Source organism: Rhinolophus hipposideros, assembly GCF_964194185.1.
Source record: "Rhinolophus hipposideros genome assembly, chromosome: 23".
Lineage (NCBI taxonomy): Eukaryota > Metazoa > Chordata > Mammalia > Chiroptera > Rhinolophidae > Rhinolophus > Rhinolophus hipposideros.
In genome coordinates this window covers 8,790,132-8,808,202 of record NC_138069.1, presented here as the reverse complement: position 1 = coordinate 8,808,202, position 18,071 = coordinate 8,790,132, and the positions used below count along the sequence as shown (strand labels likewise).

General features: G+C 40.6%; 1 protein-coding gene across 11 annotated transcripts in view; it reads left to right on the top strand.

The window, feature by feature from the left end:
- The window catches only part of RAPGEF6 (Rap guanine nucleotide exchange factor 6), a 179,758-nt gene extending 162,533 nt beyond the window's left edge, over positions 1–17,225 (top strand). For 8 of the 11 annotated variants that reach the window (XM_081035330.1, XM_081035328.1, XM_081035329.1 and 5 more), the window contains 6 exons: positions 3,402–3,593; positions 5,171–5,305; positions 10,671–10,899; positions 12,478–12,980; positions 14,916–15,230; positions 15,879–17,225. In XM_081035330.1, coding sequence (XP_080891456.1) covers positions 3,402–3,593; positions 5,171–5,305; positions 10,671–10,899; positions 12,478–12,980; positions 14,916–15,230; positions 15,879–15,904 — 1,400 coding nt within the window. In that variant the 3' untranslated portion in view covers positions 15,905–17,225. The remainder of the gene's footprint in view (positions 1–3,401; positions 3,594–5,170; positions 5,306–10,670; positions 10,900–12,477; positions 12,981–14,915; positions 15,231–15,878) is intronic. The other 3 variants (XM_081035333.1, XM_081035332.1, XR_013992373.1) reach the window with 2 other exon arrangements.
- Positions 17,226–18,071: the final 846 nt, after the last annotated feature.

Below are 18,071 nucleotides of genomic sequence, written 5' to 3'. Positions count from 1 at the left end.
CTGGAGAAGGGTAAGTTTGCTAATTTTGCTTTTATCTTGGTGTTTTAAACATACACTGTGGAGTTCTGAGGTTGGACCTGCATTGAAACCATTCTGAAAAACTGAAGATTAAAAGTGCTACCTGAAGGAAGCAGGGTTTTTTGTTTGGACTACAGTATTGATTTTATGCAAAGGAGGCAGCGTCTTGTTTCTTAAATTAGAGTTCTCAGTTTTTAATTCTGACATTCATTTTCAAATATTCTAACCTGTCGCGCCCAGCCCAACATGGGCAGTGAGAGAACGAGAAGGGGCGGTGAAGGGTTAAGAAAGAAACAGAAATCAAGAAAGTTAGGAAACGGGGCCAAGGGTCTCACAGCCTCAAAGGACTGAGAGCCCCGAATCGGGCCGCTTGTGGCTTTTATGGATGCACACACGAGGAAGTAGCATTGTTGTCTCCACGGGCTGTGAATTTCAGAATTTCAAAGTGCAGAATACGTTATACTAGGCAACTGATTCGAACTAATCATCCTTGCCTGCAAGCAGCGGAACTGTAAGTCTTAGGATGTACCTCCCCAAGGGACAAAACCTTTATGCTGAAACGTACTGATATGAATAGACGGAGAACTGATGTTAACACATCACTGAATCTCTTCCCAAGCAGGTTGTGAGAAGGAATGCAGCCACAAAGGCAGAAGCTCTCCTTAGCTGGGGGCAGGTGGGGGTCTATGCCCACCTCTATCAACCCCTTGGTTTCTCCTGTTGGTCCTCACGCTGCTGCGCCTGGCTTAGGTCTCCCCCACCACCCCCCGTGGGGAATCTTACCTGTCATTGGCTGACCAGCCATCCCCTGGGGCCAAACAGGGCGACATAAGGTGTAAGCACAAAGGTGAAGCAAAGTCCCTGAAGGGATCCGTCTCACAGACTCTCCTTTCTTTAGGGGCGGGTACGAGGGGACAGACGGGGAGGCTGCTGCGTGACAACACTGACTATATCTCTGGTGTTCCTGTGTATGGCTGTTGAAATAATCATTCATTCAACAAATCCCTATGAAGCATCTGTTTTCTATGAGTCCCTGGACAAATAGGGAGATAGTAGTGAACATGAGTCTTTACTCTCGTGTTAGTCAGTCTGGTGGGGGAGCGACGTTAACTGATTAATCACACAGATAATTGTATTCTTACAAACAATTATCAGTTCTGTGAAGGAAAGCTAGAGGATGCCTTGGGAACGTAAAACACAAGGTCTGTGGGGTGTAAGGGAAGCTAACATCAGGCCACTGCTACATCATGCAGGACCTGTTAGGCCTTGTTTTAGGGATTTGGATCTTCATCCTGAGCGCAGTGGCAACTCATCTAAAGGTTTGCGTAGGGCACTTGGAGAAGGAAAGTGATACCAGGTTTTCACATATGAGAAGTCACGCAGATGTTGTATGAGAATGGTTTGAAGGTGCACTGGAAGTAATACAGTGAGGGGAGTATTTCAGTATAGAGAGAGGACATTAGTTCTGCCAGTCCCAGGTGCTTTGGGAGCTGTGGGCTTTGGTGCAGACATGGCCAAAGTCCAAGAAACATGCCACATACAGTCAGTCCCCAAAAATGGCATCAAGCAACCCTGATCACAAAGCTCCAAATCTCTTAAGGGGCTGGACCCTAGGTTCCTGAGGAACACGCAGCTTGTCAAGGAGCACACAGGAAGGGCCTGAAGAAGATGCAGGCGCACTCTACGTGGCCATTAGTGCACGGGCCGTGGCTGTCAAGGCCCGCGTAAGTCCAGGGAGGTCAAGCCCAAGATGCCAAAGGCCAGCCACCACAAGCTCAGTGCACTTACCCACGCTGCCCACCCCAAGCTCAGAAAACATGCTCTTGCCTGCATCACCAAGGGTCTCCGGCTCTGGCGGCCCAAGGCCGAGGCTGAAACCAACCCCCAGCTGCAGCTCAGCTCCCAAGGTTCCCAGGCCCACCGAAGTCCCGATTAGAAGTCTGTCTGCAGATGTGAAGACAGAAGGACTGCTGTGACCCCTGGCGGCCGTCTTTGTGGAGCTGGTGTCCTCCTGTGCTGTTCGTACAAATCTGAGCCAGGCTCTGTCCCACAAGAAAATAACAGTAATATAGATGAGAGGCTGTGAAATTGGCCTCGGGTGATGGTGGAGATGGAGCTAATGAAGTTAATGGATTCTAAAAGTATTCAGGAAGTAAAATCAACTTCTCCAAATATTTTAGAGCATTTTATGATACTATGTGAAGTTATTTTTTGGAAAATTAATCTTTTTTTAAAGGGTGGTTTTAATGCAACCATTTATTTGGAATTATTTTTTAAATTACAGTTGACAACAATATATTAGTTTCAGGTGTACAACATAGTGATAAGACATTTGTATACCTTATGAAGTGATCACCCCAATAAGTCCAGTACCCATTTGACACCATATGTAGTTATTGCAGTGTTACTGACTATATTCTCTATGCCATACTTTGCATCCCTGTGATTTTATGACTACCATTTTGTACTTCTTAATCCCTTCTCCTTTTTTACCTAGCCTCCCAACCCCCATCCCATCTGACAACTATCAAAATGTTCTCTGTATCTATGAGTTTGTTACTGTTGTGCTTATTTTGTTTTCTAGATTCACATATAAGCGAAATCACATGGTATTTGTCTTTCTCTGACTTATTTCACTTATCACAGTACCTTCTAGGTCCATCCGTGTTGTCGCAAATGGCAAGATTTGGTTCTTTTTTATAGCTGAGTAATATTCCATTGTATATATGTACCACATCTTCTTTACACATTTGTCTATCGATGGACACTTAGGTTGCTGCCATATCTTGGCTGTTGTAAATAATACTGCAGTGAAGATAGGGGTGCATATGTCTTTGTGAATTAGTTTTTGGTTTCTTCGAATAAAAACCCAGAAGTGGAATTGCTGGGTCATTCTTTGTCTCTTGTTATAGCCTTTGTTTTAAAATCTGTTTTGTCTGATACAAATATTGCTACCCCAGCCTTTTTGTTTGTTTACATTTTCATGAAATATCTTTTCTGTCCCTTTACTTTCAGTCCGTGTGTATCTTTCAATATGAAGTGGGTCTTCTATAGGCAGTACATATAAGGGTCTTGTTTTCTTATCCATTCAGCCACCCTTTGTCTTGTGATTGGAGCATTTAATCTGTTTATACTTAAGGAGCATTTAATCTATTAACATTTAAAGTAATTGTTGATGAGTATGTAGTTACTGCCATTTTGTTAATCATATATATTTTCTTCTTAAAAATGTCCCTTTAACATTTCTTGTGATATTGATTTGATGGTGATGAATTCCCGTAGCTTTTTCTTGTCTGGGATAATGCAACCATTTATCATTGTCAGTGGTGATAACTTTGCCTAACAAAGTGCAGAATTACTTGTTTCTTACTCTCTTCTTTTAGTGACCAAGAATATAACTGAGAAAAGATCAGCCAAGTTATCAGAAATGTCTCCAGTGCCTATGAGGTCAGCTGGCCAAACAGCTAAAGCCCATTTGCATCAGCCTCACAGAGTAAGCCAGGTGCTTCAAGTGCCAGCTGTTAATTTGCACCCCATCAGGAAGAAGGGACAAGCAAAAGACCCTGCCACATTGAGTGAGTATTTTCAGTTAATGTCACATTCATGTCATTGAAATTGCCAGGGCAGTTAGAATGAAAAATAATTACAAATGTAAATGCTTAGGAGATCAGCTACTGTAGTTTGTATGATATAATCATCACTCATGAATCAGAAAATGTTTCATTTTGCCTATAGATATTTGATAGCAGCATACATGTTTCAAACTGACATTGGAATATCCGTATCAACTGAAAACCAACAGCAGTACACATGAGTTCCAGTGGCATGCTGCAGTCAGAGGTGCATTGAATGCAACCTGTGCGGATGAAGTTATTTATTCTAAAAGGGAATAAATAATTCCCTGATAATTTCTCTATCACACAGAGAAATTATAAAATAGCAGGCTAAAGGAAAGTTGTCATGGGAGCTGTCGAGGAGATTTAAGCAAGGAAAGATTTTAGTCGGTTTATGTTGGAGAAGGACGATAGTAGGGAGGGCAGTGAGTCTGGAGAAAGATCCCGAATGGAAGGCTGATGGGGCAATTAACTGAAGTTGCTCAGAACCTGAACTAGTTTGGTGGCTGTGAGAATGAAAAGAGAATTGGATGTAAAGTTGGTGAAGCTGATAAATTTGCTAGTAGGAATGAGAAATGGGATGAGTCTAGCTCTGGTTTCTTACTTGAGGTGTCATCACCTGAGATGCAGTATTCCTTGTACCAGGTAGCCCTTCCCTCTTGTTGTAATATAGCTGTTATATCTATGCCAAATATATTTTATTAAAATAACTCTTAACTAAAAGTAGTGTGAGTATGCTGTGACTTAAATTTCTTTCAATATCAAAGGGCTGCTTATTACTATGCAGAATCCTTGTCAAGGTAGGGCTTACTTTACTGGTTGAGAACAGTGGCACTAGCTCTTTGACATTTCTGAGACAAGATGTGTATAAAAATGTCAGGATTGCTAAGTTTGATCTATGCTAAACAGAACCGGCCGTTGGGCAAGAGTAATAATGATAGAGCTTTGCAGGAATGTTTCCAGTGGACTCCATACTATTTTTCTCTGAATTCATGATTCTTTCTGTTGTCTACTTCTCTCCTGTAGTGTGAATTTAGTGCTCTTGAAAAGGGCTGGACTGGCAGCCCTGCAGCCTCTTCTGTGTACCCACAGCACAGATGCACCGCAGGTAGTGGCAGTGCCAGCGTCCCTACACTGCCGCTGCCACGTGCCTCGCCCTGACTTGGAGAGGCCACCTAGAGGGGAGGGAAGAGTTTGAATCCACACCTTCTCTGTTAAGACTTCCTACAAGTGTGTCAGTTGTGGGGGGCGCGACCCTCCTCAGACTGTTCAATCGGTTTCCCTTATGCCACAAAACAAACAAACAGAAAAGAACTGTTATAATCTGGTCTGTGCTGACTGGCTGGATTTGAACAGATAACCTAGAGGTGAGAATCTCTGTATGCCATCACCCAGTCATTTAGTCCCCGTTTGTCATCTACACATTTCAATTGACCACACTAGCCATTGTGCATCATGGCTTCAGTTATGTAGTAATTTAGGCAGCTACAGACATTTTAATTGTGAAGTGATGCTTATTTCTTTGATTTTATTTTTAGGTACAAGTTTACCTCAGAAAGTTTTAGGAACAAGTGAAGAAATAAGTGGTAAGAAACATGCAGAAGACACTATTTCTGTGGCATCATCCTTACATTCTAGTCCTCCTGCATCTCCTCAAGGTTCCCCTCGCAAAGGTAAGACCGAGCAGTTTCAGCCGGTTCTTGTTTTACCAAACAACTTTGTGACACATATTTTGTTTTTCAATCTGTAGTAATAATAGAAAGTGTGACGAAAAGCCTAACTCCTAATACTTTTTGAACTGTCATGTTTTGGATTGCATTATCCAGATGCCTTCCGGGTATCCTGCATCATGTAGCTAGGACACTGTTTTGAAAGTGTGGTCCTTCTTTACAGGACAAGCAGAGATAAGAATGAAGGCAGAAGTTGCAGTTGTTTGGTTCTGTGTAAATTCTTCATGCTACTCAAATTTCCAGTTGTTGAACATTTTTGTAAACTATTTGAAAATAAGAATTTCTACAAGAAATTGTTTTTAACCAACGACAAGATTTAAGAAAAGAAACAAATATTTAGATTGATGCATTCCTTTCTTTAATAATGGAGTGTTACCTTTTTATTAATCAAAATTTAAAATAACCTATACCCTTATGATTTTCACATTTATACTTACATAGAACCTCTTGAGGTAAAAAATCTGAAATCACTCTTGTTCGTTTACATTTACATGCTTTTGTAATTTAGCCTGAAGCTTTTCTTTTCACGTGGATGGCACGTGGTCAGAGGGAAGACAAGCTTATGAATTCCAGCAGGAAGGGAGCTGTCCTCAGCCCCCGTGTCCTAACTGTCCTCTCACTTTGGAGGGCGCTTGCTTATTTTTGCCACCGATGTGGCAGCAGTGAGGTACTGTGATGTCAGACCTGATTTGGATCCTGACTCTGTCCCATCCTGTAGCTGTGTTACTACAAGCAATTGATTTACAAGGTCAGGTTTCCTGTCTGTAAAGGGGGAGGGGGCAGGGGACACCCATTTTAGGGGCCTTATGAATTAAATGAAATCATATACATATATATGATTTCATAAAGCCTGATGCATGGTAAGTGTTTAGTAAATTACTGACCTGATCCTCGACCCCCTTCCCCCACATAGCTGAGACTGGGTAGAATTTTCATTCAGATTTTAGTAAGAAAGCTTTATAAAAATCAAATGAATAGTATACACAGCAGGTGTGTTTGTAAAGCACAAGTTTCTGATCCGTTGTACATGCTCATCATACGTGACTCTGTGAGGCACACAGATCCCTTCCATCTCCACTGCCTCATGGTCCTGTCCAGGGTATTCCTTATCACATTCTGAGGTGCGGGGTGGGGACTGGGAACAGTGCCCAGTCACACAGATTGTCCCGGGGAACCGTGCCTATATGCTCATGACGCGCTTCAGAAAACCATTGCGCCTCCCACCCCTTTGGGGACAGTTCAGAGGCCCCATTACAGACAAGGAAACCAACTGATTCAGATTTGGTGTTTTATGCCTGAGTGACTTGTGGGAAGAGGTATTAGGAACAGGAATTTCCCTGTTGCTCTTATTCCCAACAGAAAATCCATTCTCAGCCCTGGAACAGAGAAGCCTTTTCTCCCGTATGTCTGTGGCGTGTAGCCGACAACTGACCATGATGCTTATAGATTTGTGAGCCTGTCGTAGTCATATTGAGAAGTCTTAGAAATCTCTAGAAATTCTTTTCTTTAAAACTATTTCCAGTTGTTCTTACATATATTCTTTCAAAACCCCAACCGAATATTATATTTATTTCCATAAACATTTTTTCCAGTAGTCTGATTGAACAAAAATGTCACTAAACTAAGAGTGCGTTGTTAGGGGTCAGCCCGGTGGCTCGGGCAGTTAGAGCTCCATGCTCCTAACTCCGAAGGCTGCCCGGTCGATTCCCACATGGGCCAGTGGGCTCTCAACCACAAGGTTGCCAGTTCAGTTCCTCGAGTCCCGCAAGGGTTAGTGGGCTGTGCCCCCTGCAACTAGCAACGGCAACTGGACCTGGAGCTGAGCTGCGCCCTCCACAACTAAGATTGAAAGGACAACAACTTTACTTGGAAAAAAGTCCTGGAAGTACACACTGTTCCCCAGTAAAATCCTGTTCCCCTTCCCCAATAAAATCTTTTTTTTTTTTTTTTTTTTGAAAAGAGTGTGTTGTTAGGATCTTTTCCTAGTTCTTGCTAAACTTTGGAATTAGCTCTTTGTTTTCTAACAATTAAGAATATAAGCCTATTTTCATGTTTTTCACAAGGAGAATTTAAACAAGTAAGAACTTTTTTCTTTATATGTCATTTAAGTATAGTTGGTATACAAAGTGTATTACTTTTAGGTGTACAATATAGTGATCTGATGTTTATATACCTTAGAATGTGATCACCTAAGTCTAGTAGCCATTCGTCTCCATGCAAACTTATCACAATATTATTGACTGTGTTCCCCTTTACCTTTTCACCCATCCCCACACCCTAAACAAGTAAGTAAGAACTTTTAAGAAGTGAGAAGTCAAGAGGCCTTAATCTTTATCTTCCCCTGTGTGTGATGGAGGCAACCTCTCCACCTTGAAGATACAAGGGGATCAGAAATTGTGCTTTATAAATACATTTATTGTATATACTATTTATATGTCCTATCTGATTTTTACTAAGCTTTTTCTAAGTAGAACCTGCCTGAAAATTCACAGATACTTTTGAGAACTACTCTTGTTGTATTTTTTTGCTTATGATTTTACCAGCTTGGCTTCCTTTCAGCAGTTTTTTTTATTACCAGCTTGTTCTGATTGAGGTAATATTTCTCCTGTGTTCTGTCTCACAATGATTGCTATGTTTATGCTGCATCGTAGACTCTCCATGCATTCAAGTATATGTTGCTAGATTTCAGTTTTTCATATAATGTTAAGATATTAGAGTTTTTTCATAGTGAAATGTTATATAAACTAGGCTGATTGTGATTAATTGGACAGAAGTAATTGAGCATGACAGGGTTTTTGCATCTCTCCCTCCAGTTGGAAGTATCATATCTGATCACAGCATCCCGCTGCACCTCACAGGGTCTACCTCAGCCCCTCCCCGTGAGCCCAGCACCAACATCAGTGGCCACAGCTGCCCCAGCATAGGTGGGGTTTACTTGCAAAAGAAAATCCTTCAAATTACCAGGAGCACAGCCAACAGACCAGACAGAACCGAGAAGGCCACTGAGGAGAATAGAGACAGGACAAGTTCTGAGAACACAGCCAGAAAAAGAATGACATCCCCGTTTAGAAGATTTAGGGAAAGAACTCTTTCAAGGGAGAGACTAGTCAACAGCAAAAAAGAGGACTCAGATCACCGTCAAGCCACAGAAAGCTGTGAGAAAGTGAAGGGTGTTGGAAGCAACATCAAAGATGAGAAAGGGAGTGACATCTTCAATTCAAATAGCCGAGGCAACAGTAACACTTTAAACTGCTTCTATACGCGATTCAAGTCTAAAAGGAGGAAGACACTCTGATGAAGTTCCTTACTTAACTGTAGTGTTAATTTGTTTTTATTTATTCATGTAAATGTAGCTTAAGTTACTTGTCAAAGCTGAGGCAGAGAACTTCGTAAAATGCTGTTTATAAGTATTTTATGATTAGTGTTACGGGTCCTCCAGCAACAAAGTCCTATTGATTTATTAAAGTGCCTTGTTTTTATATCTGTTATTTTACTAATTAATGTTAGTAAAAGTTATATTCTTGTTTTGTAGTTGGCTTTATTTCCTACTGCTAGCAGCCGGGTCTGTGAATGAAATAAGTGGAAGAGGCTTTTTAGGAACCGGTATTTACGTTCACATTAAAACCCCCAGTAACGATCTGATCAGAACCTTTGCCTCAGAGAATTTTATCGCTACCTTATTACTGCACCTGCTTTACAAGCTGAAGGAAAAAGAAGTGTTTGGGAGGCAAGAAATTACATCTTGTCCACTTTTTAAATCATCTGCTTTTCATATATCTCTGATCAGAAGAGGAGGTAGTCTAACATAGCAGGTTTAAAATCATCTGGGAAACTTGTTAAAAAATACAACTACTGTGTCCCACCACAGACCTTGTAAATTTGAATTACCAGAAATGGGCCCAAGAATGTGTATTTTAATCAGCTTTCCAGCTGAGTGTTAGAATTGGTTGTATTTACAAAATATTGATCTAACAGACATAAGGATGAAATTATTTTTAAAACAGTAAGCAAGTCTGTCCTCTAAGATAAAAGAGCAATGGTATTTTTTCTGTTGAGAATTTTCAGATTTAATTCATTTTTAATTTATTTGCCACATCCATTTTCTTGGTTCTTTTGAAATTGACCAGTTAATTCCAGAAGGGCACTGAGAAATAGTAGTGACCCCAAGATCAGAGTACTGGGTTAGGAGTCAAGAGACGGACTTGTCTTGCACCTGGTCCCTTAGCTACATAGAAATCACACATTTTCTGGGTCTTAATTTGTCTCTCTGAAATAGTTCAACTACTTAATAAGGTTATTGTCCAACAAATTTTTTTCTTTAATGACTTGAGTTACATGTGAGTATAAGTCCTATATAGTTCTTTAGGTTTCTAGGGACTGAACCAAAAGGCATGTACCTATTGAACCACATTCTCCCAGTGAACAAGAAGATAATTGCTTCTATGTGGTCTCCTCCTTGTTGGGATTACTATGGCATTTTCTTTCATTTCTAGGCAAAAGAAGTTTGGTTACTTTTCTAACAATTACCAGTATCAGCTCACGTGCATTTAACTATTATGCTGCAGATTTGTTTTTGGATCCTTCCACATCACTCCACCTCCACCCCGTTATTCCAAAGATGCAAAAATCTCTCTGTAGCTATATCTCCTGTGCAGTACGTCATAGAACAATTTAAAACAGCTAACTGCTGGGTTGTTTTATGACACATTCTTATGTCAGTTCAGCTGTTTAATATTCTGCAAAGTTGGTGAAGAAAAACACTAGGTATAAGAGTAAATTCAAATTTAAAACCATTTATTTAAAAACACTAAAATAGTGGCTTTGAACTGGGGGCAAAACTTCTTAGGTGACATAAGCAGAATATCTGGGGTAAGTATATGTAGTTTAAAAAAGCAAAAGTATAATTCTTTCCCTTGAGTCCAACTCCCCTCTCCCACCCCTACCTTTACGTGGTATTTTGGACAATCAGGTCAGGCCATGAAATACTTAATGTTAATCAAAGTAGGAGAAATAGAGATAAAAAGAAGTTGAGAAATTCAAGATGTCTACTTTTTAATGTTTTGTAATATTCCTAATGCCTTCTTGTTTTATTAAATGGTTGTAGCTGTGTGAGAACCTGGGGCAGATAGACCTCAGATAGAATTTTGGGCTAGTTTTCTCAGTAATACTGGACTCTGACTTTTCTGGCTCTTAAATTTGGAGTTGAACTGGTGTGGGTGGTAAGTGAAAGGGAATGTCCTCTCCCTGATCGCAGACCCCCACCTGAGTCCTCGTGTCGTATGTTGATCACTTGTCTTCTCTCCCTCAGGTTACACACTGATACCATCAGCTAAATCTGACAACTTATCTGACTCCAGCCACAGTGAGATTTCTTCACGGTCCAGCATTGTGAGCAATTGTTCTGTGGACTCCATGTCTGCAGCTCTGCAGGACGACCGGTGTTCCTCCCAGGCTGTCACGGTCCCTGAACCCACCGGGGTACTGGAAAAGACAGAGCACTCCTCAGGGGCAGGAGACCAGAGTCAACTTGGCCCGGGGTAAACACCCTTAACTGTGTGCATACCACAAACCCCAGCTGAGTGGCTGCTGCAAGCATTGCTCCCCTGCTTGACCCTACACCCTATGGGGTAGTTGCAAGGGGATCTTTAAACAAACGTGAAGGCCAAGCATATATTCTCTACACTGAATATGCAAACACGTACTATTTTGAGAGATGTATGGCTGCTCATTTTTTAAGTTACTGAACTGATGAAACTATCACATGTTGTTTCGATGAGTAAGAACTGAAAGAGAAGTTGTTACTGATATGGGGGAGGTGGTTCTTGGTTCTGGCTGTTAGGTGAGAGATTGTTCAGAAAGATTGTGTAATGAGAAGTAGCTCCAGTGCTGTACACGTGTAGACAGGTGGGAGGGGAGGGCCACTCTTTGATCCAGTCTCTGAAAATACGATTTGGGGAGTAAGAATTACCAGCTAGCAAAATCAATTTTTTAAAAAATGTTAACTCTAAATTTCTTTGTAGAGTCGAGCAAAATGGAAATCTTTGAGAAAGCATTGAGAAAGTTGATTCCAAACTGATAAATATTGGCAAATCTGGTATACTTTTATATGAAAAGTGTAAGATACAGTAAAGTATTATCATATTTGTAAAATCTTCTAAACTAGGATTCTCTAGACCGGGGGCAGCAAACTTTTTCTATGGAACTTAGATAGAAAATATTTTAGGTCTTGCAGATCATGAGGTCTCGGTTGCAACTGCTCAACCTTGTTGTTTTGCCACAACAGCCTTAGGGAATATATAAACAAATGGACAAGTTGTGTCCCAATAAAACTTTATTTACAAAAACTGGCAGGGAGCTGGATTTGGCCACGGACTCTAGTTTGCTGATCCCTGCTTTATACTATAAATCAAGGGTTCGCAAACTTCTTTTTTAGGGGGCCAGAGTGCTGAAGGACTGGATAGTAAATTTTAGGCTTTTCAAGCTGCATATGATCTCTGTCTCAAATTATTGGGAGTATTTTGTTTTGTTTAAAACCTTTATAATGTGAAAACCATGCTTTGCTCCAGACCATACAAAATGAGGCTGTTGGCTAGAATTGGCCCTTGAGCCTTAGTCTGGGGACCCCTGCTATAAATGATAGAATTCATTTACTGGTAGGTAGTTGGGAAAGTTGATATTTAATTGGCATTGTACTAGGTACACTGAAAACTAGGCTAACCTCAGAGGTACATTCTAGTAATTGAGAATTCATAATTCTGCATGAATGGAGAGAATCTAGCATTATGTTTTACCAAGAATGAATATGTATACTTAATTTTATTCATTTCAAACCTGATCTTTCATTCTCGTTTAAAATCAATTCAGGAAAAATTCTGAAGAAACCTTGCTAAGTATTTGAGTTTCTTCAGTGTATGCTTTTAGCTAAGTATTAACATTAATGCCAATAGAAGTTTAGTCGTCATTGCTTATAGGGTCATTTTTTTTCCGACAAGGTTATTTTGGCATGAACACTTGTGATGCATGTTCTGTAGTCTCTTGCAGTACTTGCAGTGGACAGAAGAAAGTTTTTCCAGTGAATCAGTAAATGACTTTTAATTGTGTATCTTCAATTTTAGGTGGACATTCTCAAAGCCATCTCTAATCAAGAGTTTAGCTGTCGCATCATCTGTGAGCAATGAGGAGATTTCTCATGAGCACGTCATTATAGAAGCAGCTGATAGTGGTCGTGGAAGTTGGACTTCCTGTTCAAGCAGCTCCCATGACAACTTCCAAAGCCTTCCAAACCCAAAAGGCTGGGATTTTTTGAACTCGTACCGACATACCCATTTGGACGGCCCCATTGCCGAAGTCGAGCCCCCTGACTGTGAGCCCTACTCCTGCCCTAAAGGCTGCTCTAGAACTTGTGGTCCGTGCAAAGGCAGCCTGGAGACTGATCCGATGAGACAGAGTTGGGCCTCCTCCAGTTCTCTGTCTGACTCGTACGAACCAAACTACGGGACAGTTAAGCGGAGAGTGTTGGAGAGCGGCCCAGCCGAGTCATCCGAAGGTTCGGACGCCAAGGATGGAACTGACCCAGTTTACAAAACTGTTACTTCCAGTACAGAGGAGGGCTTGATTGGTAAGTTCTGGGGTCTTTGTTGTGTCTGTGGCATTTAGAGATTAAGTGGTAAAAAGTGGCATTGGGACATCGTAGTCTAGAATTTTATTCTTGAAAAAAATCCCTTCTCTCCAACTTTTTCCCTCTGCAAACAACCTATTTTCAAAAATTTCATGATTTCTCAAGGGCTTTGGGACAAGTATTTAAGCCCATTAAAATGAAAATACTGGTGTGAAGATACTAAGGGGACAGTTTGTTCGTTTTGTTTTGTTTTTGAGATCTTTTTGTTTTCATGGGGGCATGTTGCAGTAGTGATAAAGGGATTATTCTCTTTGTCACCTCATAAATTGTTTGGACCACAATTTCTGTGCACACATGGTAGAAACTTTGATGTTACTTTTAGGTAGTAAAGTAAGAAGAAATGGGTAAGGAAGGGCAAAGTATTTTTCCATATACTCTCCTGCAGCACATATTGGGTATGGATTCCACTCTAACCACACTCAGCTTTCTTGGTTATTCTTTTAGTATTTAAGCCATCAAAAACATTTTTCATTTCTTCCTTGAATTACATAAATACTTGGATTTTATAGCCCTTGCTTTTCTATTTATGTGGAATGACTACTTTATATCAGTGTTATCCTAATCAACTTTATAGAATATTCATGATGTCAGTTAAAATTACTAAAAATGTGAAAGACAGATGTGCTGATTTTTATAGCACGTCTATGGCACATTTGGTTTTTACTTGTCAGATTGCATTATGGAGTGGGTTTTTGGCTCATTCGGTTTTTCCAAGGATTTTTTATTAAAGATAACCACTGTATGGATTTATGAGCACGTGTGTGCAAGGATATAACTTTTTCTTGTTCATTTGGGAAAGTAGATTTTTTAAAAATCTTTTATTTCATTTCTAGATGACTGGGCAAATCACTTACATTCTTGATTCTTGTCTTACTTTTCTTGACAACCTGTCCATCCTCTCCTCATCCCATCTCCACAGATGGGATTGGAAATCCTTTCTGACCTTAATGCAAATTTTTCTGGTACAGTTCTAGAAATTTCAGTATGGACAAGCTTGATTCTCTAAATGGAGAATTAATAGAATTACTTAATGGTCCCTTTTAATTTATTCTCCTTGTATATAGGTAGTGTTGTGTTTAAAAGTCACATGATCAAGATATTCAGGGCCATTGTTCTGTAGGTCCTATAATTTGGTCTTAATCTCCTGGAACTTCCCTCTTTATCTAACCTATTTCTGATGCTTTTTGAAGCTTTACCTTAGTCCAGGGTTTACAGCCTCAGGGAAAAGAATTTAAGTCACCATTATTTTTAATGTCCACTGAAAATCAAAGAAACTTAATATGGATTTCCTAAAATCATTTCTTTCCTCTTCACTTAGTCACTGAGCAGAGGTTCTTAAAGGAGTTTTAAGAACTAACGTTCTTAAAGGAGTTAGCTCCTCTCTAGCAGGAAAGTTATGAACTGACAACTTAGTCCACCGAGGAGTGTCATACAGCAGGGGGTCATGTCTCAGGGAGAGGTCCTGTCAGGCCCAGAAGTTGTGTCCGTGAAAAATCCAGTCAATAGAGGATAGATCTTACGTGTTTCTGCCTCAGTCGTCCGGGGCAGATGTTCCTTGGGAGTTTCCCAGACGCTTGTGTGACGTGAGGGCTGAACTGCAGAATGAGGCTTTTCATCAGTGTCATCTCCTTTAACTCTGTCACATTCTGTTTAATGTTTATAAAACCTAGCGTAATTTATATATTTTAAAAACAAGTTTAAATATTAAGTTTATTAAGATTTTTTAATGTTATAAATCTACTGTCATTATATTCGAATATATTCATTTTGTCTGTTTTTACGTTCTATTTTGTCACTGTAATAAGTTTCAGTATGTTTTCTTTTTCATTTCTTATATTTTCCATTAACATTTGCACTGCTTATTTTCCATGCCAGTGTACTGTGTCACCTCACCCAAGAAGGAGGATAGGTATAGGGAACCACCGCCCACTCCTCCAGGATACATGGGGATTTCTTTAGCAGACCTAAAGGAAGGACCCCACCTCCACCTAAAACCTCCAGATTACAGTGTGGCAGTACAGAGGTCAAAGTTCATGCCTCATGGCCTCTCTAGACCGCCGCCAGCTTCTCTCGGGAACAGCCCCGTGGCCTGTGTTCCATCGAAGACTGTAACTCAGCCTCAGAGGCACCATTTGCAGCCGTCCCATCCCAAACTAGCAGATGTGACAGACGCAGATAGCGAAGCAGATGGTATGTTGACAAACTACTTTAATGGCTCTGAAATGAATTGCTGAACATGTTAAATGGTCTTTACGCTGGTATTTTACCTAATCAGTAATGTTTTCTTTAAATGCCTCCGAAATCTCTGTTTTAAAAAAATCCCTCAGTAAAATCCCTCAGTATGGTGGTGGAGAGAGCAGAGTGCTTGTTTCTGTGTGCAGTCCCCTTCTCCACCCCACCTGGGCTACTCCTGTACTTAATTGATAGCAGCTCAGTTTGATAGGATAATTTTGAGAGGAGGCATGTGACGTTAGTGGGGTCGTGTCTTCCATTAATGCATGGAAACTTGAAACTGCAGGCATCAAAATGCAAAATTATCTGAAATCATGCTATTAATATAGTTCCTCTTAGTAGCAAAACTCTTCATTGACTTCGCAGCTGTAGTTTGCTTTATTAAAAATAAATGGAATTTTGTTCTTTTATGAAATTCCAATTTACCGTCAGCTTTCAGTGTGATCAGAACTCATAAATGTCATAACAAGAAAACCTGGAACTGAATGGGATATTTGGGAGGGTATCTGTTGAAACTGACTAATTTTGTAAACAGATGACTAGATTGTTAGTTGATCTTCATTAATATGTTGATCTGCCACGTAATTGTGTGTTTATTATTCTCAGAAAATGAGCAGGTTTCAGCAGTTTAGCCTGTGGAGGACCACCTGACGTCTGTGGGAAGTCACACAGGACGAAGTGGGCAGGACCCCGCGTGACTGTGGGCCATCACCAGCCACCAGCCTGCCGCTGCTGCTGCCCCCGAGGTCTCGCTCTCGGTACTCAGCGCTGCGGTAGCCCTGCTCTGCTTCCTCTCACTCGTCCCTGCAGAGGCCTCGCTTTCTCCGCTGTGAATGTTGTACCTGGATACCAGTCTTCACTTTGCACACCATACCTGCCTTTGGACCACAGTTACTGGAACAAATCCAAACTCAGAGTCCTCCCGTGTATATCACTATAGATTTTCCTTTAACAAGTTATTTTTGAGGTAGTAGTGGCAGTAGTCTTTCCAAGCCGTTGCTTGGGCTAACGGACAAATTCAAAATGCCTGCCGTACCAAGGATATCCTTCTGTATTTGAGGAGTAACTTATTGGAAGTTGTGTGGTTTTGTTTGTATGTGGGAGCTCTTGTTTAGCCGGTGGTTATATTTGAGGCCGTAAAACTGTCTCTAGTCACACCAAACAGAAGTCATCTCTGCAGGACGACACACTTCATCTCTGCAAAAACATAACCACCTGGAGCACCTGTGCAGTAGAGGCCTTGGTAGGAGTGGATCGGAAGCCCTCTGCAGTCGAGGTGTTGGGAGGGAAATGTTTCCATCTGCTGGTCCCGACTTGGAAGGCCAGTGAAGCTGCCACAGGGGTTCTCAGTCCTTTGGGAAAGGAGGGGGCTATGGTGGGGTGGGGTTGGTAGCAACCCTAATTTCCAAAGAATGAAATTTTTAATGTTAAGTAACACGTGCGCCAATTCTTTCTGAAGTGAAGGTCGTACTACATCTAACTGTAACTAAAAGTATAAATCTAGTAAAGAATGGGTTCTAGAGAATAGAAACCCAAAAACGAAGATTTTTCTCGGTTCAAATATAGAGTTGTTTTTTTAAAGGAAATGTAATCATTGGTGGTGTAATCCTGAAGATGAATTTAGCTTTATGCAGTGTTCTGCTACCTCCCCTCCCCATCTAACAAGAATCAGACTGATCTTGATAAACCCTGCAGCTCCCAGCTGCCTGCAGTAAAGCTCATGAGCTCACCAAGGTATGTATTTGGTTAAAGATTTTGTGGGGGAAAGAGAGCAAGAATTATGAAAATGATTATCGCTTGGTTCTCAGTCTAGTCCTTGAGAGGAAGGAGATATATTTTGTAACAGCCTGTTAGGCATGGAACTCTTAGGTATTTAATTAAAGTCTCAGTGACTGTTGAGTGGACAAGCTAGACTTTTCACATTTTTACAAATTAAATATAATGTTTTCTATATCTTAAGTTTCAATTTTTTAATTTGTTTTTAGTGTAAAGGCAAGTGAGAGCTTAATAGACTTCTGTGATAACCAAAAAACAAAGCCGAAGCCATTAACGTGCACTACCCAGGTCCGCGTGGAGCCCAGATGGGTTTACTTCTGAGTCATTGGCCGTATGTAAATGTGTAGCATTTAGTTGATTCATGATGTACTTTTCAAGAATTGTCATTTTTTTACCAGCTATGTCGTCCTTCTCTCTGTCTTCCTGCCTATCCCCTTCATTTTAAAATCGTAAATGAGTTCCAAGAGGTAAATGGCAGTAATACATGTTTTCCATCAATGTGATTGCCTCTTCATTGGAGGAAAAATAGCATATCTGAAAAATTCCCCTGGGCAAAAAAAAAACAAAACACGTTAACCTGGAACTTAAGCCTTAGAAATGAGCCCCCTGTGTATTAGAATGAGACTAGTTGGCTCCATAGTTTCGTTGGTCCATTGGAATGGAAAATAGCCCGGATCAAAAATCCTGGTTTGAAAGTCACACTGTAGTGATTTGACCTATAAACAACGGTCCTCTGATCAGAAATTTTTCCTTTACTGATTTACACAATTTTGTTCTCATGTCCAAAGCCAAACAAAGTGAAAGAGATTATTGCTATAACCCATCTATTTATCAAGTTTGGGGTTTTATTTTCACCATTTTATATCCATTACCCCAGAAAAATGCTGTTTGCATAGTGTCTGTTTATTTAGTAGGTCTTTCAAACCAAATGGGAGCCTTACCCCCCTTTATCCTTAGTGGCATCAGTAATACCTTGCACAGAGAGTTGGAGGCTTGTGGTTTTGAACTTGCCACCTTGTAGCT